Source organism: Leucopleurus acutus, assembly GCF_964270905.1.
Source record: "Leucopleurus acutus genome assembly, chromosome: 3".
Taxonomy (NCBI): Eukaryota; Metazoa; Chordata; class Mammalia; order Artiodactyla; family Delphinidae; genus Leucopleurus; species Leucopleurus acutus.
The window spans coordinates 48,581,114-48,605,470 of NC_139145.1; the positions used below are offsets into that span (position 1 = coordinate 48,581,114).

Sequence of the window (24,357 nt, forward strand, 5' to 3'; positions counted from 1 at the left end):
GGAGGTGGGCCGTCCTGACCCACAAGGAGAGGAAGAAAGAAATGGAAGACAGAGACAGCTTTGGCTGTGGGGAGAAGGGGAGGGGGAGGGAGGGGAAGGAGGAGACACAGGAGGAGGAGGGACTGCGGGGTGGAGGGCGAGACCCAGCCCAGAGCTCCGAGTGGTTTCCTGTTACCAGGCTCTAAACCCCTCACATTCCTGCAGACCTTCAGACTGCCCGGAGCTCTCGCCTGCTGCCTTCCTGCCTGCCACTGAGGTATGCAAGACCCCTGCCCTGCCTGTCCCTTCTCTAGTCCCATAACCCCTGCACTCTGGTTCACTCCTCAACTTTGTGTACAGGGGAGGGGAAGCTATGCCGGGAGGTCTCTTGGATCAGAGACAGGGATGTGCATCTCCTTTGCTCCATCATTGCTCTCCTTAAGGGACCACGGACTTGCTGCCTGTTGCTTTTCAGGAAAACTTGGTCTCCCTTTTAGGTTCGCAGAAAATAATCAGACTGTCTTTGAGGGAGTCTCTTCTCTCTGTCTCTCTCTATGTCCGTCTCTCTGGTTTCAGAGGCTGCCTTTACAAATGTGGCAGCCTCTTCCTTTCCTGGGAATCTGATCTGGGCACAGCTGCAAGAGGGACCGGCTGGCAGCAGAGTCTGCCCTGCTTCCCATTCCAGAAGAAGAAACTTCCTAGACTTGGTTCTTGGTCAGCGGCTCTGTTTTCCAAAAGAGACTTTGCCTGAATGATACAATGATCTCTGGAAGGCAAAGGGGGAGTCTTCATTTTTAATCAGCACCTCTGGGAAGGCTCCTGTTTCCCTGGAATTTCTCCCCTCTCAAACACCATCCTCCAACACACACACACACACACACACACACACACACACACACACACACTCACACACACACTGATTCCAGTGCCATTCACCCTGAAATAGCACTATCAGACAGTCAGTCTTATCCTGGGTTCCCTGGGGTGTAAACACAGGAAATGGTCAGCAGTAGCCCTCTGTGTATCTAGATCTGAAGACCCCAGACATCTGATATGGTCCAGCTGAGGCACTGGGTCTGATGGGAGGCTGGGTGGGGGGATGTGCTGTAAAGAGTGGAAGGGAGGAGGAAAGATGGAGAGGGTTCCAGGGCAACCTTCTCACACCTTGCTATGAGAAGCTCAAACGCTACACAGGCTGGTGTTAGGTCTTCTTCGGTCTACGGCTCCACTGGCTGGTTGAGAAGTGGACTTCCTGAGTCCCTGAGGACACCGAGAGAAAAGGGGGCATTGGGGGAGGCATGTCTTCTAGGAAGCCCACTGCCCCAAAAGAAACAGAGAGGCACACATTTTCCTCCGGAAAATTCTATTCTATGCAGAACACATAGAGAAAGTGTTTTCTCTGGGGTTAAACTTCTATACACCCCAAGTGCTGACAGTAGGGTGAGAAGCACATCAGAAGCAAGGTGGCAGACCGAAGGCACACATTTTATGTGTGATCTTAGGTAAGTGTCTCCTCTGGACTTAGTCTCCCTGTCTGTGAAGTAAGAGGGGTGGACTTGATTGATGGTCTTTGGGGTGCCCGGCGTCCTCTGAAACTTTCAAAGGAAGGTCTCTTAAACCAGAATCCACGGACTAGCTTTTGAATAGGCTTAAAGGCACCTGCAAACCCCTTAAATTTGTATATGCAGTAGTGTGTGTGTGAGAGAGACAGAGAGACAGAGACAGAAAGAGGCAGAGACAGCAGCAGTGTAGAAGAGGGTGTTCACAGCCTTCGGTCTTAACATATTCTCAAATGGATGCTGACCCTCCAGGTAGCCGGAGGGCATGATGTGGAAGATGGAGTGGGTGGGTACTGGAAGCAAAGGTGTATTTGCAGGAGGATGAAAAACTGAAACGGGAGTGGTTGGGGGAAGAGAGAGTTAACTCAGCCATCAGCTGCCACATCGACAAAGCCTGGAGCGGAGGGAGGGAGGGTGGGGAGGAAGGGGGCGGTGCCTGGGGAAGGAATCAACTTTTGAAACTTTTTCCAAGTCCCACCCACCAAAAGGCTCTTCTTTGCCATGACTCACTCTATGAGGAATGCGAGTTGCCACGGCAACCTTTTTTTCAGGGTCTCTGCCTGCTGGCTGGGGACTCTCGAAACACTTAGAACATCAGGCTCAGTCTGAATGTCCCCCACTCCACTCTGTCCCCAAACACCAGGACAGCAAACTCTAGGTCCTGCCCTTCTGATCTCCCAGCACCCCAGGGCAGCTGTGAGGCTGTGATATGCTTCCCGCTTCCTAGACAGGCAACTTGAAGACCTGAGTTTCAATTCCACCTCTGCCTCAAAAGTGCCATTTGACCTTGAACTAATAGCTTCTCCTTTCTGAGCCCCAGGTTCCTCTTTGGTTAAAAAGCAATAACAGCACCACCTCAAAGGGATACTGTGTGGACAAAACAGGGTGATGCACAGCGAAGCACTTGCTACACTGTGGCCCTCCCACTTAATCAGATGGGTTTTTAGAACTGATGAATTTATGGCATCCAAAGAGTTGAAATCATCCCCACCTTTTTTGTCTGGCAGCTTCATCATCTTGGGGTTTGGATATAACTTCCCTTTACTAAAAGTGCCGACAGGCACATTTAAACGAAATAAATATTGTTCAAATTCTTTTGATTTGGGCATCTTCTTGAGTATTTCCCAAGAGTGTTGTGCCCTCCAGTGTGGAAAGAGCATTGGCCAAGGCAATGGCAGAGGTGGATCCTAATTCACAGTGAGTGACATTTGGAAAGAAACTTCCCCTCTCTGGACCTCAGTTTCCCAATCTATTAAATGGGGAATGTAACCTAGATGGTCTCCAGGTACCCCTCCAGCTCTGAAGTCCTGTGAACCTAAATGCCAGGTGCCGCTTTCATTAGAAGGAATAGTTGGGCTACATTTTTAACACCTCCTGGCCCCCTAGTTGAAAAGGAAACAAGAGAGGATGGGCTAGGGGGTCTTGGGTTACATAACAGTCCTGCTAAAATCTTTATCCATCTCTAGAGACTTGTCAACCAATAGCATGGCTGGGGTTTGCTATTCACAAGAGCAGTCTTCCTTGCTGAAAATAAGCTATAAATAGAAAAGGATGGTGGAGGAAAGAGCTGAGGATGCGAGGTAAACAGGAAAACATTTTATTTTTGAGGTTATTTAGATAGGTAGCTCTGTGTGCAGAGATAAAAAACCCACGAGGATGCCAAATATATAAACATTGATTTCACCAACAGGCACCCACTGGCATAGCTAAAAATAAATGTCTCAATACATGAGCAGACACAGAAGGTCATGCACTCAAACCTCTCCCTGAACGATACCCTGACTCCCAGACATGGCCCAGGTGTCCATTTTGATGCATATGCAAACTCTGACCCTCACCAACACAGGCTGAAACCGACAGATGCCGAGTCAAGTAGACATGCACAGAGTCGCACACACAGCTTCACGCAGAGGTCCTCAGGGCCATAGGTCACTCATACAGATACACAACTGCTGTTTGTAGCCACACACGTATGTGCACAGCCAGCTCTAACTATAGGCCATGGCAGGGAGACAGACTCCTGACCGCCTGTTACATATTAGAGACAGAAATTGAGGCTCAGGAAGGGAGAATAACTCACTTAAGGTCACACAGCAAACTGTTGCCCGAGCCACACTTTCAGATGTCTGGAAACATCCAGATGTTCAATGCGTGTTCTGTTTGTTTCATCTGAGCAGGCTGGCATCCTCCATACACTCCTCCCTGTAGAGGCAATGAGCCCCGCGAATAGTAAGTGATGAGCAGGACTTCTTTCTCTCCTTTGCTGGCCTGCCATGGCCTAAGCCAGCCCGCATGGCTTTGTCATCAGGGCAGCAGGATGTGGCTAAGGGGCGGCTGCTCATTTGCTTCCTGCTGGCTCCCTCCCTAACCTCCTTTGAAGGAGGAAAGGAAAGGCTGGAGCTGAGTTTTCAGCCAACCCTGGGGATGAAAGAAATTACTTTTTCTCTACAGCACAGAGCCTGGGTCCTGACCCCAACCCTGAACTCAGGGACAGCTGGGCTGTGCAGGCCCAAGGCCAGCAACCAGTGACTTGACAGAATTATTTAGAAAAACAGCCTCCTTCTCACCCAGAAGATGTCTTAGACAGGAAATTAACTCTGCCCTCACTCGTCAAGCTATAGAGCTTGATATCTATAGGGAAAATACAAATGGAAATAGCAACTGTCTCCAGAGCTGGGTTCTTTCAGAAACTTGGTATTAACCCATCTCATCTGTGGATCCTTCTGGGCCATCTTGTGTTGGTCATAGCCTTAGGATCCTGACTTGATCAGATGAAAAATTAAAAACGCAAACATCTGGATGTTTCTGAACATCTGGGAAGTTTAGCTTGCCATCTGACCTCAAGTGAATTATTTTCCTTTTCTGATCCTCAGTTTCCCTATGTCTAAAATCAGAAGCATGGCAAAGAGATTTCCCATGGCTTGACAATGCCAATCCATTTGTAGCAGCTGCCAGAAGAACTGTGTTCAGGATTTGAATGCCACTCTGGACTTTAGAGGAAAAGGTTGTATGATTGATTAGTAATGTCTGCCACATGCACAGGAGGGGCAGGTGGAGGCATATATGCCACAGATTTGCTATCTTTAGGATGTGACAGCCTGGACACTTTGATGTTATTTTTCATCCCCTTCATTGTGGTCACCCAGATGCAGCAGTGGCCCCTAGGGGGAGCCAAGAAGGAGAGCCTGAAGCTCCACCCTGGGGCCTCTCCTAACCATGGTGAAACGTGGCATCTCAGATGTGTTTACAGAACCTCAGTCAGATTGATTCTAGTCTCACACTCTGGGGCTACTTCTGAGTTGCCTCTGAACCTTTTCAAAGCTAGGCTTGAGCACTCATAATACCCTAAAAGTTTCCCTTAGCTTCTTCCCTTCCAGCAAGAAATGTTAGAAGTGGAAGCAGGGAGTCAAGGGGCAAGTTGGGAAAGGTGGTATTCTGAAAGATTTCTGCCTCAGTTGACTCAGAATGTCAGGGCTGAAAGGAACCTTAGGGACCCCCTGGCCCCAAGGGCTTCAAACTCTGTTCATGAAAGAACCTAGAGGCATTCCAAAGTGTCTCAGGGGGTGTCCAAGTGTACAGGATTTCCAGCCCCCCTCTCAACACCGCTTTCACCTGCTTTTTTTTTTTTTTTTTTAATTTCAAGCTAATTCATTGAATAGATAATAGTACATTCACATGTTCAACAAATGCAAGAGGCTCTTAGCTGTTTCAGATTTGGACTTTTGCAGAAGACTTCATTGAGAGAAAGAGCTCCTGGCTTGTATGTTGAATACACTGGTCTAAAAGATCCCCCTCATTGTGCAGATGAGTGGCACTAGGTGAGGTCCAGGGAGTAGAGGAGCCTACCCTAATCTGCATGGTGAGCTGGGAGCAACATGGCCAAGACTCGAACCCAGGACCCGACTTCCACATCACCTCTGACTGGCTGCGTCTGCTCCCCCGGGGTGTGAGTGCCCATGTGGCTACACTGGCCGTGCTGGTGCCTCTCTGGCCTGGCTCAGCCCTCCTTCTGAGTCCCAGCTCCCGGGCGGGCCTGGCTCACTCCCGGGGTTCCTTTATTAGCCTCTACACTTGTTTTCCTCTCTTTGGGCTTGTTTACCAGGAACATGTGTTTTTTTGGAGCCCTTGTTTGCAAGCCAAACAGTGGAAGCAAGACGCCTGGTTTGCGTCAGCAGCTCAACTGAGAGGGCAGCCTGGGGCCGGCTCTGTCACTGTGCCCACTGGGGGCTGGGCTGCTGTGCCTGAGACCAAGAGGAGCAATGTCCCCTTTCTCCACCCCAACACCTTTTCTCCCTGGGCCACAGACAAAGAGCTGGTATTCTTGGCCTGGATTTTCAAGGGGGACGGAGATTCTGGGATCTTTGGATTTTAAGATGCTCTTCCATTGCTAACCTCTTGTATTCTCTCGGGCAAATCACCCATGAGCCTTTCAAGGTAGGTGTGTTATTTGCATTTTACAGATGGAGACATGAATTGAGGCCCAGAGAGGGAAAGTCACTTTCTGAAGGTCACACAAATGCTAAGTGGCAGAGCCAGGATTTGAACCTGTATATTCTATCTCCAGAGCCCCTGGGCTTACCTTTCTACCATACTGACTCTATAAAAGTTGATAACCACCCTGTCTCATATGGTGGCCACTAGCCACATGTGGCTGCACAGATTTAATTAAAATGAAATACAGTGAAAACTTCAGCCCTTCATTTGCACTAGCAACATTTCAAGTGTTCAATAACCACTGGTGGCCAGTAGCTACCATATTGGACAATGCAGATATAGAATATTTTCATCATCTCAGAAAGTTCTATTAGACTGCATTGCTCCATAAACTCTTCTACTCAAATAAGATTCGATGATTGCATCTCACATTCTGTGTTTCATGTTCTTAGGGGTCTATGATTCTAAGACCCACGATCTAAAATCTTATGATTCTGAGATTTCCCCCAGTTCTGACGTTCAGGGACTTTTCAGTGTCCAGCGAGAGCCCAAAGGAGGCCCGTTATATTTTGAGGGAGATGAACTGGGGGCACTGGCTGTACTTTTCCATCCCCAGAGAAGTGACCTCAGCTTCGGGTCCTGCTGGCAGCCAAGGATGGGTTTTCAGCCATCTCCATAGCAAATAAAGGCAAAAGGAAGGGACTGGATGTACGGAACGGGAGGCAGGACAGGCGGCGGGGTGGGAGTGAGCGGTGTCTGCATCTGATGCCCACTGAGCCAAGGGAAACACACCTCCTGCCCCCCTCATCCCCCCACCCCCCCCCAGGCTCCTTTCCTTCCCTGTAACTTGGGCCAGTTCGCAGTCTAACTGGGCCCCCTTCAGGTGAGCACCTAGGGAGGGAGCTGCCACAAAGGGAAACAGTGTGTGAGGTGGAGGGCACGCCAGTGGCAGAGGGGGGCAGCCTGGGTCCTCATTCAGCCCTGCCGCTCGCTCCCTGGGGCTCTGGGCAGGTTTATTCCCCGGCTCCGGCTCTGGGCCTCAGCCTTCTCTCCTGTGTTAAAAGGCAGAAAGACATGCCTTCAGCCCCCAGTGGGATGCCGGATTATGAAGACATTTTGAAAAGGATAAACACAGGTGTCATTACAAACTAAAGAGATACAAAGAAGGGAGTTTTCATTTAAAATTGCTCATTTATACAAAAGTATTTTTATTTTCCCTGGGCACGCCAGACCTAGGTTTGATTGGCAAAGGATGGGTACACAGCTGATAATTTCTGGATGCTGGGGTTTGACCCTGTGTTCTGACCTTGCTGGCATTACTGATGCACCCCCTTAGCTTTGCAAGATGGGTGCCTTGCCTCTTCGGCCAGTGATGGTTTACAGAATCTCCAAGAGGGAGGTCATAGGTATGCAGGGAGTATGGTCGCGCATCCGAGAACAGTCCAGCTGCCCCCCTTCCCTCCCATCCCATCATCTGGAGGGAGAGGGTTCTGGGACTGGTGAGGTAGCACTGGGCACTGGGCAAAACCTCAAATTTGGAGAATAACTCCTCCTCCAAGATTTCGTGTCCTTTTCTTAACACTCTCGCTTTCCGCTTTTCTCTCCCACCCCACTCCCATCTCCGAGCGTGACCCCTGTGAGGCCCAAACCAACGCCACGGGAAGGGAGTTTGTCAGCTTGGAAGGGGCCTGAATGTTGCATGACTTTCTCCCTCTCAACCACAGACTCCTCATTGTGACAGCAGGACTCAGAGCCCTCCCATGCCTGCCGGTGTGTCAGAGGCTCCGAGGGGACAGAGTACTATATGGGAGGGCTTTAGAAACTATAAAGTACTGTAAGATGTAGAATTATTTTTCTCTTCCGGCTGCAGCACCAAGGATGGGGGTGGCAGAAAGGGTCAGTGTCTCCCTGGGAAAGAGCGCAGGTGGTGAGGCAGGACAGACAGAAGAGCTGACCCACAAACCCTTCCCTGGTCAAAGATGAGCAGTTCCTCTGCTCATACGAAGGACACAGACTCTGGAGACATCAGTCTTCCTGGCTCTCCAACCTGAAGCTTATTTCATTTCCAGTCCTAGTTGGGCTGTTTCTCTAACGATACGTCTTCTCTGCAATTGGAGCCCAGACGAGATGACTTCTTTTGTTCCTGCTACGAGTCTCACTTTGACCCTTCAACTTCAAACAATCTCAGACAAGCCCTTCATTCATGCTTTCTCTCCTGTTCCCTGCGTCCAAAGCCACATACGGGCGTTGTTTTGCTTGTCTCTTCCAAATGTGGAAGGAAGAAGGGAGATTTTTCTACCTCAAGGCTTGCGGGGAGAGGGGGGAAGAAAAGCATACAGCTGTGTGAGGGGAGGAACGTTCCCAAAACTGCCTGGAAGGGGAAGACTGGATTCCTCTGGGAGTTGGGGACATCGTGAAGAAAAGCCAAGCTCCCAGGTTGATATTTTAAAATTTCTGTTGGTTTTATTTCTTGTATACTCTATGAAATAGTGAGGTTTAGTGTCTATTTCAATCCAATAAGGGACCATTATGAAGTCTGCCCTTCCCCTGTCTGTTTCCCCAAATACCAGAATCCAAGTTAAAATGGAGAATATCAGAGGGGAGGATGTATGCCTAGACCAGCATATGCTGTGACAGTTTAAGGGCATCTTAAGGGCCCAGGCTACCACCGCAGTATCCACCTAGTCTAACCCTCTCAACAGAAGGGGGAACCAAGGTCTAGAGAGGATGAAGGATTGAACCAATACACCAGGTTAGTATTTCGACAGAATCAGAATCCCTGGTGTTTAGTTCCAAGCCAAGTGTTTCTTCCACGATGCCAGGGTACCTCCCACCAAGGTGCTTGGTCAGTTGAGAAGTCTTGGGAGGAACTAGGGATAATGGGACTGATATGGAAGTTTCTGGGGACAAACGAGGGAAGATACGGTTGTTGCTCACCTTGGCTAAAAGCTGCTTGGGGGCAGAGGGAGCATGCTTGCCCTCTGTGGCCACAGAAGGACCATCAGAGTAGACCAGGAGAAGCTTGAGGGAGGCAAACTGAACAGTAATAAGGAAGACCTTTCTAAAGCCATTTGGAAACGGAAGTCCATTCAGTTAGAACAAGAAACGAAATGTCCCCACCATAGTTCCGCAGTTAGGGATGGTATTTTGGCAGTGAACCATCAGAGGAGATTCTGTTCCAAGATTCCTTCCGGTCATGAGATTGTTAGAGTCGAGAGCTCAGCATCTAGAGGAAGGTCACAGCAGTGACCAGGGCAGGAGAATTTTCTAGATCTCAGCTAACATCCTTTAACTGTGAAGGGGAAAGGGAAGGTACCATGCAACATATGTAAGTATTTGGATATTAGTTCCCACACAGGATCCAGAGAAGTACCATCCTCCTGGGTAAATGGAGGAAAGTATGGCCACAGGTTCCACTGGCCACACTCAAAAACTATTGTTCTTTGTTTAGAATGTAGATCTCATTGTCTCAAATTGGCAAGAGGTTGCTGCCCATTAGCTTCTCTTATTAGAGATGGGAAGGAAGCAGAAGGAAGAGGAGGGGAGGAGGAGAGTTTGGGGTAGAGGAAGAAAACAATCCTAGAACACCAGGGATTGAAGGGACCCTTGAACATGATCTGGTTCAGCATTGCCCAGACTTGACGAATTAGCCAATCACCTTTGTCGAATCACTTTTTAAAAACTTAAGTAAATGTATTGAGGGGACTTCCCTGATGGCGCAGTGGTTAAGAATCCGCCTGCCAATGCAGGGGACACGGGTTCGAGCCCTGGTCCGGGAAGATCCCACATGCCGCGAAGCAACTAAGCCCGTGCACCACAACTACCGAGCCGCACTCTAGAGCCCGCGAGCCACAACCACTGAGCCTGTGAGCCACAACTACTGAAGCCCGCACACCTAGAGGCCGTGCTCCTCAACAAGAGATGCCACCGCAATGAGAAGCCCGCGCACCGCAACCAACAGTAGCCCCCACTCACTCCAACTAGAGAAAGCTCGCGTGCAGCAAGGAAGACCCAACCAGCCAAAAATAAAAATAAAAAAATAAATTTTAAAAATAAATAAATAAATAAATAAATGTATTGAGAAAGGAGACTTAAGATCACTACCATAAATGGAAAAATCTGTGTACCTTTGTCCTAAATAGAAGGAAACTGTAAAACTAAACACAAAAGAGACAAAACGAATTTATTGAATTCCAGCTGGATGTAGTTTCCTGTGGAGGCTCTGAGCCAGAGGCATACTCTCAGTTCAACAGGGATGAGTGTTAGGTGTTAAAGACACATTAGCACCAAACTGAGACTCTCTCATATAATCAGGATTGAAAGAGAAATGAGTAGAAGCAACTTACTCCCGTGTCTTTCACTATCCTTTAACATGGGCCACCTAAAATTACCTTGCATATCACAGGAATTCAGCGTCAAGAACTCTCCATCGAGCATCCTCCCCCTTGGGGACTTCCCTGGCGGTCCAGTGGTCAAGACTCTGCGCATCCAATGCAGGGGGTGCGGGTTCGATCCCTGGTCAGGGAACTAAGATCCCAAACAAAAAGAAACCTCCCCCTCACTGAACTCTCCATCTCTCTCCTCCCCACAGGGTTCCTAGCACCATGAGGGCCTGGATTTTCTTCCTCCTTTGCCTGGCCGGGTGGGCCTTGGCAGCCCCGGTAAGTACATAAAGGTCACATCTGTTTGGTCTTACCTCCCATCACCAGCCCAGGGGCATCGAATCTGCCAGCCCTAGATGCTCAGAAGGGACAGAGACTTTCCCATCTTGATTTAACTGTCTAATTAAAAAAAAAAATTTTTTTTTTCTTTAATAAGCTCCGAAGTAAAAGTGAATGAGGACCATTGGGTGGAGATTCCAGAGAAGAGAGATTTCCATGTAACATGAAGATGCACTTTTTAACAATCAGAGCTTCCCAGAAAGGGACTAGAATTGCTTTAGAAGGAAATGACCTGTTTGTCACATGAGGAATTCTAGCAGAGGGCGGGGATGCTGATGGGGGTGATGCTAGAAGGGATTCAAGCCACAGAGAGAGGGCTGAGTTAGTTTCTGAATCAGTGAGGGCTACTTGGTTGCAAGCAACAGACTCCAATCTGACTAAATTAGGAGGGAAAAGGATATAGGGGTAGATTATAAAATCCAAGGCCTTGGGGAGAACTAGAAAAGGGCAGCTCCGGGATCTGGGAGGTAAGATCTAATGGACGGTCATGGAGGTAAGATCTAATGGACGGTCATGGAGGTGTTGCCATTTGAATGTCTCTACTTCGACAGTTTTCACATCTTGAGAAAATGTGCCAAGAAGATTAAAAAAATTCAAAGAGAGCCAATCTAGTTGAGTTTGGGTCCTGGGCCTGCTTCTTGGCCAAGGGACTGTGAGGCGCCTTGACTGACAGGCCCTCCAAGAATCGCATGGAGAGGGCCAGCAGTGGTCATCCAATGCTACGCTGGAAGCTGTGACCGGAAGACGGAGGAAGAAACGTGAAGCGGGCAAAGAAAAGTTTTCCACCTATGATTCCCTCACCCTCTCTTCACTAGAAGGTGTGATGATGGTAGATGCTGGCAATCCTGACCAGGCAGTGAGATTTTAGCAAAAGATCTGGCAAGTCAGCATCACTTTTAGAAGAAGCCCCAGCCAGCCAGGCACCTCAAAGTCATATGCTACCTTGCTTCTTCTAACTCCAAGTTGACTCCAAGAAGGAATCGCCAAATAATAATAATAATGATGATGATATCATGCTTGTGGGGAAGATAATGACCTCTGTTAAAATTCAGTGTTCATCCCCTCTGGGTCTCAGTTTTCCCATCTGTAAGATGAAGGAAGTTGGTCTGCATTAGCGGTTTTCACACTTCATGGGAGCCTAAGCGGCGGAAATGTTTTTCCAAGCCAAACCTTAGATAGAAGCTCCGGATATAACTATAAAGGGAGGTGCTCCAGAGCCCCACAGGGCCCCCGTGTTTGGCTTCTCCTGTGCCTCATCCCTGCTCACAGAAGTCCCTGAGGGGCTCTGCTCATTGGAGACCCCCAAGTGCACAGCCTCCTAGTTAGGAGAGCGAGCCGCTCTCCTAACTCCCTAGCTTTAGAGGTCCAGGCCGAGGCACTTCAGCAGTGAAGCTGGCCTTGGCCCTGACCTCTCCAAACCCCATTTTCACTTCCCAACAGCAACAGGAAGCCCTGCCTGATGAGACGGAGGTGGTCGAGGAAACCGTGGCTGAGGTATCCGAGGTAGGTGGGGAGGGACCCCAGACCTGTGGCCCCTCTTTGCCCACATCTGCTCCCTGAGAAAGCCAGACAGGTGCTGTGGGTCTCCTGCTGGAACGGGCGCAGCACAGATGTAAATCCTGTGTATCCCCCAATCCTGACACACTCCTGAATGCTCCCCAAACCTTCCACGGAACCTAACAGTTGGGAACTATGATTTTGAATTTTGTTTACTTTTTAAGCTGTGGGACATTTTTTCGTAGATGATCGCCCACGGTCTTCCCCATATGTCAAACAGATGAAAGAGGAGCTGCTCTGGTGTGGCTGCAAGGGTGGAGAGCTTGGCACCCCCTCTTGCTCTGACCCCCCTGGTGGGCTCTGAGGCATCTCCCTAGAGCTCTGGGGCCCTAGAGGCACAGCGGCCTGTAAGATTCAGTCTCACTTCTGGACCTGGCAATTGTGCTCTCTGTGACCTGGGCCCAGTGCCCCTCTCCAGCTTGTCTCTCCCCATCCCTTTGTGGGTACCTGAGGCTCCAGGCAAGCCCCCTCCACCCTTTGCCCCTTCCTTGCAGGTCTGGGATGGGGGTAGGGCCATTTGACTCATTCTTCCCCCTCCACCCCAGGTACCTGTGGGAACCAACCCCGTCCAGGTGGAAGTAGGAGAATTTGATGAAGGTCCTGAGGAAGCCGAGGAGGAGGTGGTGGCTGAAAGTAGGTCCCTTCCCCGTGTCTGGTCACATGAAGGCTCTGCCCTCTGCCACCTGGGCCTAAAGCGTGGGCCCAGCGTGCATGAAGTTCCTTCCCAAGGAAATGCAGGGTGGGGTCCTCACTGCAGGATGGGCCGTGGAGGAGAAACTGCCTTGACTGAAAGGTTGGGATTATTTTCTGGAATCTGGAAAGATCTATTTATAGCCAGGCCTTGAGTGTCAGGAAGGGAAGTTCTCCAGCTGCAAATGGCCTTCTCCCCTTATAGCCCTTTACTGTAATTCCAAAGTTGGGTTTCCCATTCCCACTGAGGTCCCCAGTCCCATCTGGTCACTCGATGGCCCCAGAAGCTTTCACACTCGTGAGCTTATTTGATTTTCACACAGCCGTGGGGAAATAAGGCCTGGAAACCTGACACAGCTCATATAAGCCTACCCGTGGAGTTAGCGCCAGGGCCACAGCAATGACCCAGGGCCTCTGGCTCCCACCCACAGTGCCAGCATTCCCATCCCACACAGTGGAGATGCTCCGTACCCCAGGGGCTAGTAGCACAGACTCTGGAGGCGAAGCAAACAAGGCTTGCCTCCAAACCGCCGCCTCTTTCTGCGATGCCCTCCGACAGCCTGCGAAGCTTCTCTGAGCCCAGCTTCCGCATGTCTTACTTGGGGAAGGGTGAAGATGGTAGATCCTTGCCCCAGGGCCGTCAGAGGATTATGAGATAAGCAGAAGCGCCCTTGGCCCAGGGCCTAGCAGGGCAGGCCTCCAACAAAGCATGACTATGATACCCCAGCCAAGCACCAGGAGGAAAAGGCTAGACGGGCTCGCATCCTGAGGGCACAGAATATTCTCATTGGAGCAGAGGGGCGTCTACTGAGTCACGTTCCTTCCCCTCCACGCCCCTCATCCAGTGTTTACCAGACACAGGCAGGCTCTATTGTTCAGCGTGGGCCTTGGGGCTCTGCTCCCTTTTCCGCTACAGCCGCTCAAGTCTGTTTTGTTGGGCCTCACAGCTCCCTGGCTCCGTGACAACAGCTGACTTTCCAAGTCATTCTAGAAAGTCTATTCTAAAATCCCAAAATGCCTTGCGATGACTGATCCACCGACAGCTGAGGACACAATGGTTGCTTCCATCCTTGGGGGAGCTATACGGTACCTGGCGCTCCTGGGTCCCAGACTGAGCTCCCAGCCCCCCAAGTGTGCCTGGCCCTGACCTCAGACTGAGTCTCTAATCCCCAGACTGAGCCAACTGCTCCCCTACATGCCCATTGCTGGGTTCAGCAGAAGAGAAGGGAGGACGCAGGGCTGCTCAAAGCCCGAGTGGGGGCCACAGTCTAGGACTTCTGTCCAAGGATCCATTGTGGGGTGGGGTGGACGTGCTAGCCCGGGTGATGCTAACCAGGTGCCCTTGTGCTCTACCAGACCCCTGCCAGAACCACCACTGCAAACATGGCAAGGTGTGCGAGCTGGACGAGAACAACACCCCCATGTGCGTGTGCCAGGACCCCACCAGCTGCCCTGCCCCCATTGGCGAATTTGAGAAGGTGAGGCCTGAGGGACAGGGGCAGGGCGGGGGGCTGGGGTCCTCAGAACACAGAGCATCTGCCCAGAACACTGCTGGCTTGGTGGTCCCACGGGGCAGCTCCAGTCTCAGAGGTCCCCTCGCTAGGTGTATTCACAGCAAGTGAGTCGGAGGGGAGGCTCTTCCCGTCTCTGGACTCTCCAGCAACCACCAGGAATTGACGTGACGCCACCAGCTTCCAGCTCTACTCAGACTCCAAAGGGAATGAATGCATCAACACCGCCAGGCACCGAGATAGGGGCTTTCTATGTGGGAGCAGCCTGGCAAAGCAGCAGGTCCGAAAATGTGCATTCTGGGTCAGACTGAAGGCTGACACCAAACCCCATCGCCACCACTTGTTCGTGTGGGATCTTAGCGATGTTCCACTCCAAGGTTTCTCACCTCTAAAAATGGGACAGAAATAGACTTTATCTCATAGGGCTATTGTGGGGACTTGTCAGATGATGTCTGGTACTTAGTAAGTTCTCAATATGTGCTATTTTAAAAAATCTTTCAAACCTGTTCATTGCACCTCCAGTAGGACTCAACCATCCATCCATCCATCCATCCATCCATCCATCCATCCATCCATCCAAGTAAATACTTATTGAGCACCCATGCATGTCAACCATTGTGCTAGTGGTAACCTAGCTCAGGGCAACAAATCGAGTACCAGTATCATTCCCACAACCTCCCACCTGGCTTCTCCATCTTCAATCTCTCCCCAGTACAGCTTATTCTCTGGGCTCCAAGTTTTAGCAACTTTGTCAACTCTCCCCTCCTCGTCACCCCTTCACCCCCTACCGCACTGGTCACCAATGCCCATCAGTTCTCCCTCTGCAGTGATAATATAAGCAATAAGCGTGTGCAGGATGTTCAACGCAAGGCTCCCCTCCTCCTGACACAGCCACTTACTCTGCCACTGCCTTTGTTCAGCCCACGGCATCTCTGCTCCGCCACCCACTCATGCAGAGATTCGCTAGGAGGACCAACATAACTCAGCATACAGTTGCACTCACCGCTAAGACTTAAGGGTATGTAGCTGGATGAAAAGGGAACAAGACACAGGCAGAGTGTGGAGGAATCCACGCACAGTCTTGCTTACTCTTCCCCCTGCCATGAGGGGTCTCACAGAACCCACTCTTTCCCCAGCTACAAAGACGAGATGTAGCCGCATGTGAGCAAGGCTTCTGCCCAAGGAAGCCCTTTAGAGACTCAGCACCCAACGTTTAATTGAGGGCTAGTCACACAGACATCCTCTCCCTAGCATGTACCCGAAGTCCAGACTCCAAGCAGGAAAACAGACGTTCAGCATGAACCATATTATTTGTACAAGCAATCTAGGCACAGTGAGCCACTTTCATCATTGTGGACAGTTTTCTAACAGTGCAGGGAATTGTTTACCAGCCACGTTTTCAGACTCCAGCCAAGGGCCAACCTCATAAGCACGCCTTTCTAAGGATAACAATCCCAGGTCTGCTGTATTAACTCTTCTGCACACCCTGCGCTTTACCCATCCTCACTTTCAATTCATCCTTTCCATATCTCCCAGGTTTGCTTTCCCATGTCATACCACAGCTCAGTCATACCACAGCTCAAAGACCAGCAGTGGCTCTCAGCATGGGCTGAACATTGGCCTGGGAGCCCAAAGAGTAGATTCTTGTCCGGGCTCCACCACTAACTCACTGTATGACCCTGGGCTAATCACGTTCCTTGCCTGGCCTTCAGTGTCCCCATCTCTGAAATGGGCAAGGATGGCGGTACCAGCGAAGGGCTCTGGGAATGAGTGTGACGCCCTCTATGCTTTGCCGCCAGGTGTGCAGCAATGACAACAAGACCTTCGACTCTTCCTGCCACTTCTTTGCCACCAAGTGCACGCTGGAGGGCACCAAGAAGGGCCACAAACTCCACCTGGACTACATCGGGCCTTGCAAGTGTGAGTCTCTCCTCGGACCCTGCCGAGCCTCCCATCTCAGGGAGAGGGCACCGAACTGGCACGGATGCTGGCTCTGCCACTCCTGTGCTGTGTGATCTTGGGCAGATCTCTTCCCCTCCCCGAGCCTCAGGGTTCCCACTTATAAAATGAGATGATTGTCTACAAATAGGTGTCTGCATTCAGGACATGTCCAGGGAAGAACTGAGCAGTTGTGGGAGCACAAGATCAGGGAGGATTTCTGGAGCCTCTCACTGGCATCCGAGACAGCTCATTTCTTTCCTGTAAAGATGAGGAAGTTCTTCTATAGGGCTAACCACAATCTTTCCTGCTTCAACATGTGACGCAAAAGTGAGGTTCTACCTGGGCCTATAAAGTGTTTGAAAACTACTTGAATTTGAATGCTTTAAAATTGGGGCAAGGCTGTCAGTTCCCCTTAGGCCCTGTTACTCAATATTGTCATATCCTTGGCCATTTTACTCCATTACATTCCTGTCTGCCCGCATAAGACATATGATTCACCACCTTCTTCTAGAAACCTGGGAGCCGGGTGTTTGGCGGAAGGGATGCCAGGGTGTCGTCTGGCTCTTTGTTAGTGATCCCAGGTGCAATCTCAGCTGGCCGAGGCTTCTGCTTCACCGTGGCTGCCTCCCTATCATCTGAAACACCCGAGGCCACCTCTGCTCCCCTCCAAGACAACATCCACGTGGTGTGTCTGGTACATCCTGGCACCAGATGACCCTGGGGAGGGCCCCTCACCTGCCTCAGGTGTGCAGCGTGCAGAAAGGTGGAGGAGGGGGAATGAGGTTCTCCTGTGGTCAGCCCTGCTCTCCCAGTTACGGGGCCCAGGGTGTGAAATGAGAAGGCACAGCCTAGAGAAGGAAGGCAGGGGGAGGAATGCTGGTAGGGATTCCTGGGCAGTGAGACTGACACACGTGCTGAGAGGCTCTCCCGTCCTCTGGGGCGTATCACTCACTCCCTCCAACTCCTAGCGTCTCCAACCCAGATCTTCTCTTCCACTCCCCAGCTGCTGGTGAAGAAGGTTGTGGCCCTAATCACAGAGGGGGCTTTCCATAGGTGAAAGGATGAGGGAAGGATGGACCCCTAGGCCCTCAGGCACCCACATGCTCTGGTGCTGGATGAGGCTCTGACAGTGTGGCCTTAGTCAAGCCCCTTCTCTCCACACGGACCTCTAATAAGTCCAACAAGAGGGTGGACTTGGATGATATCTCCAGGTCTGACACTCTGGGATCCTAGGTTCCAAAGACCAGGATGGAATCGTATCGCTAAGAACGTTCTGGTGATCAAGCATACCTGAATCCCCACCCCAGTTAAGCGGGGCCTATGGGTGGATGCTATTCCTCAGTATCCCAGCTTCAAACACCTCTCAAGAGTCAACATCATCATCGAGGGTCCTGGCCTCTGTTTTCAGGGCGCAACACCCAGAAAAATGCAAGAGCCATTGGAGGGAACCATTTCCCTCCGCAGATCAGATGAAGGTCAAGGGGACAGCAGACGTGCCCTTTGCACTTGCCCATTTGCAGAGCATTCTTCCCCCCACACAATCTCTTTTGTTCAAAAGGTGTGAAGACACTGTGGCCCAGAGAGGCTGAGCCCTGTGCTTCAATCAAGGTCGCTGATTGAAGCTTCTTGCTGGAGGAGGGCGTGGGGCGTGGGGCAGGGAGAGCCGCCCAGCCAGCATGTTGGCTCTCAGGCAGGGAGAATCAGGGTCTGTGCTGACCATCCTTGTGTGTTGGACCCTAGACATCGCTCCCTGCCTGGACTCTGAGCTGACTGAATTCCCCCTGCGCATGCGGGACTGGCTCAAGAACGTCCTGGTCACGCTGTACGAGAGGGATCAGGACAACAACCTTCTGACCGAGAAGCAGAAGCTGCGAGTGAGTGTGGTACCTTTTCATCCTGTCCCAGGGCCCCTGAGCTGGACACCTCCTGGCCCCAGGCTGGCTGGGATCCACAGTCTCATTCTTAGATCTAGACTCCCAAGTGTAAGCCCACATCCCCACTCCAACGAGTGCCTGTATTCTGGGCGCTAGGACACAGACTCCTCCTTGCTGCCTTTGAAGGCTCCTAGAGTACATTCACGCCTTAAAGGCTCTGAGGAGTCCTGTAACAAAAAGACCTGCTGGGCCTCCCCGGTGGCGCAGTGGTTGAGAGTCCGCCTGCCGATGCAGGGGACACGGGTTCGTGCCCCGGTCTGGGAAGATCCCACATGCCGCGGAGCGGCTGGGCCCGTGAGCCATGGCCACTGAGCCTGCGCGTCCGGAGCCTGTGCTCCGCAACGGGAGAGGCCACAACAGTGAGAGGCCCGCATACCGCAAAAAAAAAAAAAGACCTGCTCACTTTGTCTCCATAAGAGACATAAATAACTTTATTCCTTTTTCCTTCTGAGTCTATGGATCTTAAACTTTAATGGACATACCAAGCACTAAGAGTACTGACAAATGCAGCTCCCTGGGCCCCGCCTCAGGCCCACTGAATCAGTGTCTCTGTGAAGTGAGCCCCAGGAAGCTGCATCTGAACATACTCCCCAGTCATTCTGGTGTGGCAGCCCTACGGAGAGCCCTTTGAGATCGCCCCAGGCCTTCATTTTTGTGGTCGAGATGCTGGTACCCATCTACGCCACTTCCTTTCCTCATTTTGAACCGTGGCCTTGGCTGGCGTCCGCCAGCTCTGGCCTCCTGTCAGAGGGGGGAGGGGCCTTGACTGGTCTGCACAGCCTCCCCGGACTCTGTCCCACGCGTCTCTGCTCCCACAGGTGAAGAAGATCCACGAGAATGAGAAGCGCCTGGAAGCCGGGGACCACCCCGTGGAGCTGCTAGCCCGGGACTTTGAGAAGAACTACAACATGTACATCTTCCCTGTGCACTGGCAGTTCGGGCAGCTGGACCAGCACCCCATCGATGGGTAAGACCCCAGGCCCTCCGATCCCAGGGAGTTGCTCTGGCTTGGCTCTGGAGTGGACAGTCATGGGTCAGCATTGCTAGGTGCACTAGATGCGGTCAGAAAACCTCCCAGTGGCCTCTGCTGCTCCCAGCCCTAGAGCCCACGGTTTGCCTAAGGGCTGTGGCAGGAAGGGACAGGTGTAGGAGAAAGGATGCAGGACCAGGAGGGAAGAAAGCCATGAGACACTCCCTCCTGCCGGAAGAGGCAGAAGCTATTGGAACTGAAAAGCCATCCTTAACCCGGTGAGTGTTGGCCTGGGGTATCCATTCACGAAGGGAGAGCGAGCTAGGAAGGAACGCCAGACTCCTCGGGGCGGCAGAGCCAAGGTGGGGCGGGCTGTGTGCTCACGGTCCTTCAGCAAGACCCTGAGACCCAGCCCTAACAGGGCAAACCGGCCCTGGAAGTTCTCAAGAAACTCACAGAGCCAGCCCCATCCCCAAGGCAAGCCCTTGGTTTGATCGCAATGAGTTAGGAAGTGCTGTGCAACTGCCCTGCAGGATAGGCAGGGAGTTGGTCAGTGAACAAACACTGAGTGTCTATTACACGCCCAGCACGATTCTAGGCAGGGGATTGAACAGTAATCGGAACTGACATGGCCCTTGCCCCCATGGAGCTCACACTCTGCGTGATGATCAGTTTTTTCCCAATCGAAGGAAAAAGTAAAGAAGGCTCCTGGAAGTTGCAGGTGGAAGCTGGAGCACCTAGAGCTGAGCAGTGGTGGTCAACCTCACTACCGCCTTCCGGCCTTCTTTTGCTGTGTGTTCTTGGAGCAGCACGAAAAGGAAGGCCACCCTGCTTGCACGCTGTGCCCAGGGACGCTCCCCTCGGGGAAGCTCACCGCTCCCTCCTGGTCCAGCCCCTGTGCCTGGAATCTGCCCACCCTGTGGGTGATCCTGGGGGCCTGGGGTCTCCTGAGCACTGGGAAACTCCCTGCTGCTTCTCTCCCAGGCTCTTTCCGTGGCTGGGATCCATCTGAGTCATACTGTGGTGGGGAGGGCAGAAGTCAGGGGACATCTGGAGCTCAGGCTGAGCGAGGAAGGGGCCAGGAGGGAGGCTTCTGGATGGAGCTGCAAGGACTGTGAGTCTGGGAAAGCTCTTCAGCCTGGGTCAGGGGATCCATCCTTCCCCTCTCCTTGTCCCAGAGCTGCCTGGTGACCTTGCTTGAGTCCCCGCCCCTCTCTGGGGCTCAGTTTTCTCACTGGTATACAGTGAAGCGGGGGAGGGTTCAGTTCAAACATTGTGTGATTCCTTGCTTGAGTTGGGTGGGGCAGGAGGGCCTGGGGTTCAGAGAGATAATTGGAGTCAAGTTGTAGTCCCTTGGGGAAGAGTGTTTTTTCAGGAAAACGAATTGAGGGCTCTGGGGAACAAGGAAAAAAAATCATACATGTGCTCTGGAGTCCAGGCCAGCTGGAAGGACAGTGGGAGAGAAATCAGAAGGCCTCCTTCTTACACATGACACAGTGTACAAACGATAAAGTTCCGTCCACCCTCCCTGCCAATCCCAGCCTCTTCCCACGCTCCTCCCCGGAAGTCAGCACTTTCTTCATTTTGATGCATCTCTTTTTAGCCTCTTTAATGTGCATTTGCAGCTGTAAAAACATGTGTCCACAGAAAACATGCATCGTTGTTCCATACCAGATTTTGATCTACCAATAGCAGAAGTGCTGAATATTTTCAGTTTAAGTTTCTGTGCCCTCAACTCTTAGCCAATTAGGAAACCCATGCACCAAGAGACCTGTGTTATGAACCCACGGACATCAGAACAGAAAGGGCCCTTAGACATTATGGTCAACTCCTCCCCCTTTGAGGGAGGGGCAAACCGAGGCTCAGGGTGGGGCAGGGCTGTGCTCTCAGAAACACAGCAGGTCAGTGGCAGAGCTGGGGGGAGACCCAGGATTCTGGCTTCTCATCTTGCATTGAGCATCCTTGCCTTTGGCCCCGAGGGGCAGGCTCCCTGCCCCTGGCTCCCCATGCAGGGGTGTGGGGCTCTCTCAAGCTCTCAGGCTCTCCCCACCTCATCCCCTGCAGGTACCTGTCTCACACCGAGCTAGCCCCACTGCGTGCGCCCCTCATCCCCATGGAGCACTGCACCACCCGCTTTTTCGAGACCTGTGACCTGGACAAGGACAAGTACATCGCCCTGGACGAGTGGGCCGGCTGCTTCGGCATCAAGGAGAGTGAGTGTCTGAGCAAAGGGGCCGCCGTCCTCTCCCTCCCTCTTCGCTGCCCTCTCTGCCGTCTGCGTGTCTGTCCTCTCTGCCCATCTCTGCTCTCTGTGCCTCATTAACTTCTGTCTGCTCTCCCTGCCTGGGTGGGCCTCGCTCTCTCAGGCGGCTTCCTGATCCTTCTCTGTCCATCCATCGGTGTCTCCTTCTCTCTCCCTTCCTCGAGCATCAGCTCTCACTCTGTGTCTAGCACTACTTTGGGAACTGACAGGCGCCTAGAGAGGAGACAGGGAGTGTAACTTGGCAGTGGGTATAAGTGACAAGGACCGGCCAGGGAGGGGGAGACCAAAGTTCTCAGTCATAGGCTCCCTGGTTGACCCTGGACGGGTCACCTGGCCCCTGGTCCCGGGGCTGGGTGGGATCCGCCTACTCTCTGGGAAGCACATCTCCATCAACACCGACCTCCAAGTCTAACGCTGCTTCTTCTTGCTTTACAGGGGACATCGACAAGGATCTCGTGATCTAAAGCCACGTCTCCACCTGCAGAACCAGATTCTTTCTCTTTGACCTTCCCCCTCCTGTTTTCCCCAATGTTTAAAATGTTTGGATGGTTTGTTGTTCTGCCTGGGGTCAAGGTGCTAATATAGACTTAAATGAATACGTTAACGGTGCTAAACATGGAAATTTTAACCCAAGTCATGACATTCTTAGCTGTAACTCAGCTATCACGGCCTCTTACTCATCTACTAACGGTCCCACTTTTGTCTTAACCTTTGCACCTCTGCCCATCGTCTTAGTGGCATATAGGTGGAAATTTTGATCTGTTCAAGTCTGCCTTCAACACGCGTTGCATCTTTAGATTTTCTACTTTTCTGTTTGAAACTAATACTCACTGTATCAGACTTTGTGTTAATTTTATTTCAGGGTATTGGCTGCCAGGGGGGTCATCCCTACATGGCCTGAAGGTGGGCAAAGGGAAGTAATAGACATGTGACGTTGGCAAGGATGTTTCTGGGGCTAGAGGATCAGTGGTGGGGAAAACCTGCAGAACCCACCAGCCAGAACCGCAGATAACAAGTCTTGTTTGCCCGGGGCTGTAACTGAGAGAAAGAACCCAAGACTGTGTTCTGGGAATACATAAACTCTCACGTAAACCCGGTTCCTCACCATTCCCCACCCCCCCTCACTTTTCAGTGCTGTTTCTTTTCATATTAGGCTGTTTGTTCAAACTTTTCAGAGCCGTGGACCATCAGTTCTCTAGAATCCACCACACCTCTGGGGGACAGATCACCACATTGTACAGGGCTGCTCCCCTCTGAACTGTCTTTGGGAGATGCAGGAGTAGGAGGGTGTTTCAGCCAGAAAGGCCAAAATCAAGAAGAGAGGCTCAGAATGTTGGAAAACAGAAAAAGTGCAGTTGGTGAATCGGTTTTGTTTAGGGTTTTTTTTTTGTTTTTTCCTCTTTTTTCACATCTGGATGGCTGTCATGAGGGATCTTTCCTGTGGTTGCCAGCACGTTCCTCCTCTTCTCCCCCACCCCTCTCTTTTCTTTCTATTAATCAAAAGAAACTTCAAAGTCAATGGGATGGTCGGATCTCACAGGCTGAGAACTCGTTCACCTCCAAGCATTTCATGAAAAAGCTGCTTCTTATTAATCATGTAAACTCTCACCACGATGTGAAGAGTTTGACAAATCTTTCAAAATAAAAAGTACTGACTTAGAAACCGCCTTCCTGAGTGATTTTGCATGTGTCTTAGTGACCTCATTTCCCTGACACGCCAACACATGGACATTCGTGTCCATACACAACTGTACAAATGCAAAGTTTTGCAAACACACTTTTATGCTTTTGTACACACACATGCACACACACACAGGCTTGCTTATACACAGGGAATGCACGGTGCTTATAAGCACAGATTTAGCTTACTCTTAATTTTATGACCTGGGGGCTGACCTTTTTCATGACTGCACTTCATTATCAGAGCACCAGGCTAAGCAACTCTCTCCCTTCACTAACCACTCACTCATTCATCCATCCATCCATTCAATAAGTGTTTATGACATACCTACTCTGGACAGATCCCATTCCAGGTGCTATGGGCACAAATGTGGCAAAGCAGACAAAGCATTTGTTCTTCTGGCTTTTACAGTCTAATATGGAATGGGTTAAAAAATGTACAAATAAATATAAATTACAAGAGGTGATAGGTACACTGAAGGGAGAGTATAAGAAACCAGGAGTGTGTGTCACAGGAGGACACAGGATTATACTAGAGTCCCACTATCCCACATGGTAGCTACCACCCATGCATGGCTATTGAGATTTAAATTTAAATTAATTAAAATTTAAAACTGAGTCCCTCAGTCACTCTAGAAACTTTTCAAGTGCTTAATAGCAATACGTGGCTAGTGGTTACCCTACTGAACAGGTAGATCCAGAACATTTTCATCAATACAGAAGGTTCTATTGGACAAGGCTGTTCTAGGGCTTCCTTAAGAAAACTTGAGCTGAGTCACAGAGGAAGAGAAGGAATGAAGCGTTTGGAGGGGCAGAGGTGAGAGAGGGGAGAGGTCTGGGAAAGGGCGTTCCAGGCAGGGGGAACAGCACAGGCAAAGGTCTTGAGGGGGTGGGGCGCACTATGAATCCCATGCCAGTGTGGCTGGTGTGCAAAATGAGGGCTTATCCTGGATGAAACTGAAGAGGTGGGCAGAGGCCAGACCCTGCAGTCTGCTAGGCCATGATATGGAGTTTGGATTTTATTTTCTTGTTTGCAATGGGAAATTGTTGGAGGGTTTTAAACCAGAGAAAGAGACAGACAAGATTAGATTGGCTTTAAAAAGAACACTCTGGTTCTG

At 51.1% G+C, this 24,357-nt stretch overlaps 1 protein-coding gene across 1 annotated transcript; it reads left to right on the top strand.

Annotated features, from left to right (window-relative positions):
• Positions 1-199: 199 nt before the first annotated feature.
• Positions 200-23,259, top strand: SPARC (secreted protein acidic and cysteine rich). The gene is made up of 10 exons (XM_082835891.1): positions 200-256; positions 10,564-10,633; positions 12,134-12,196; positions 12,796-12,883; positions 14,297-14,418; positions 16,251-16,371; positions 18,133-18,266; positions 19,145-19,293; positions 21,361-21,509; positions 21,995-23,259. The coding sequence occupies exons 2-10, from the start codon at positions 10,577-10,579 to the stop codon at positions 22,021-22,023; spliced, it is 912 nt and encodes a 303-aa protein (XP_082692017.1). The 5' UTR covers positions 200-256; positions 10,564-10,576; the 3' UTR covers positions 22,024-23,259.
• The last annotated feature ends 1,098 nt before the right edge of the window (positions 23,260-24,357 follow it).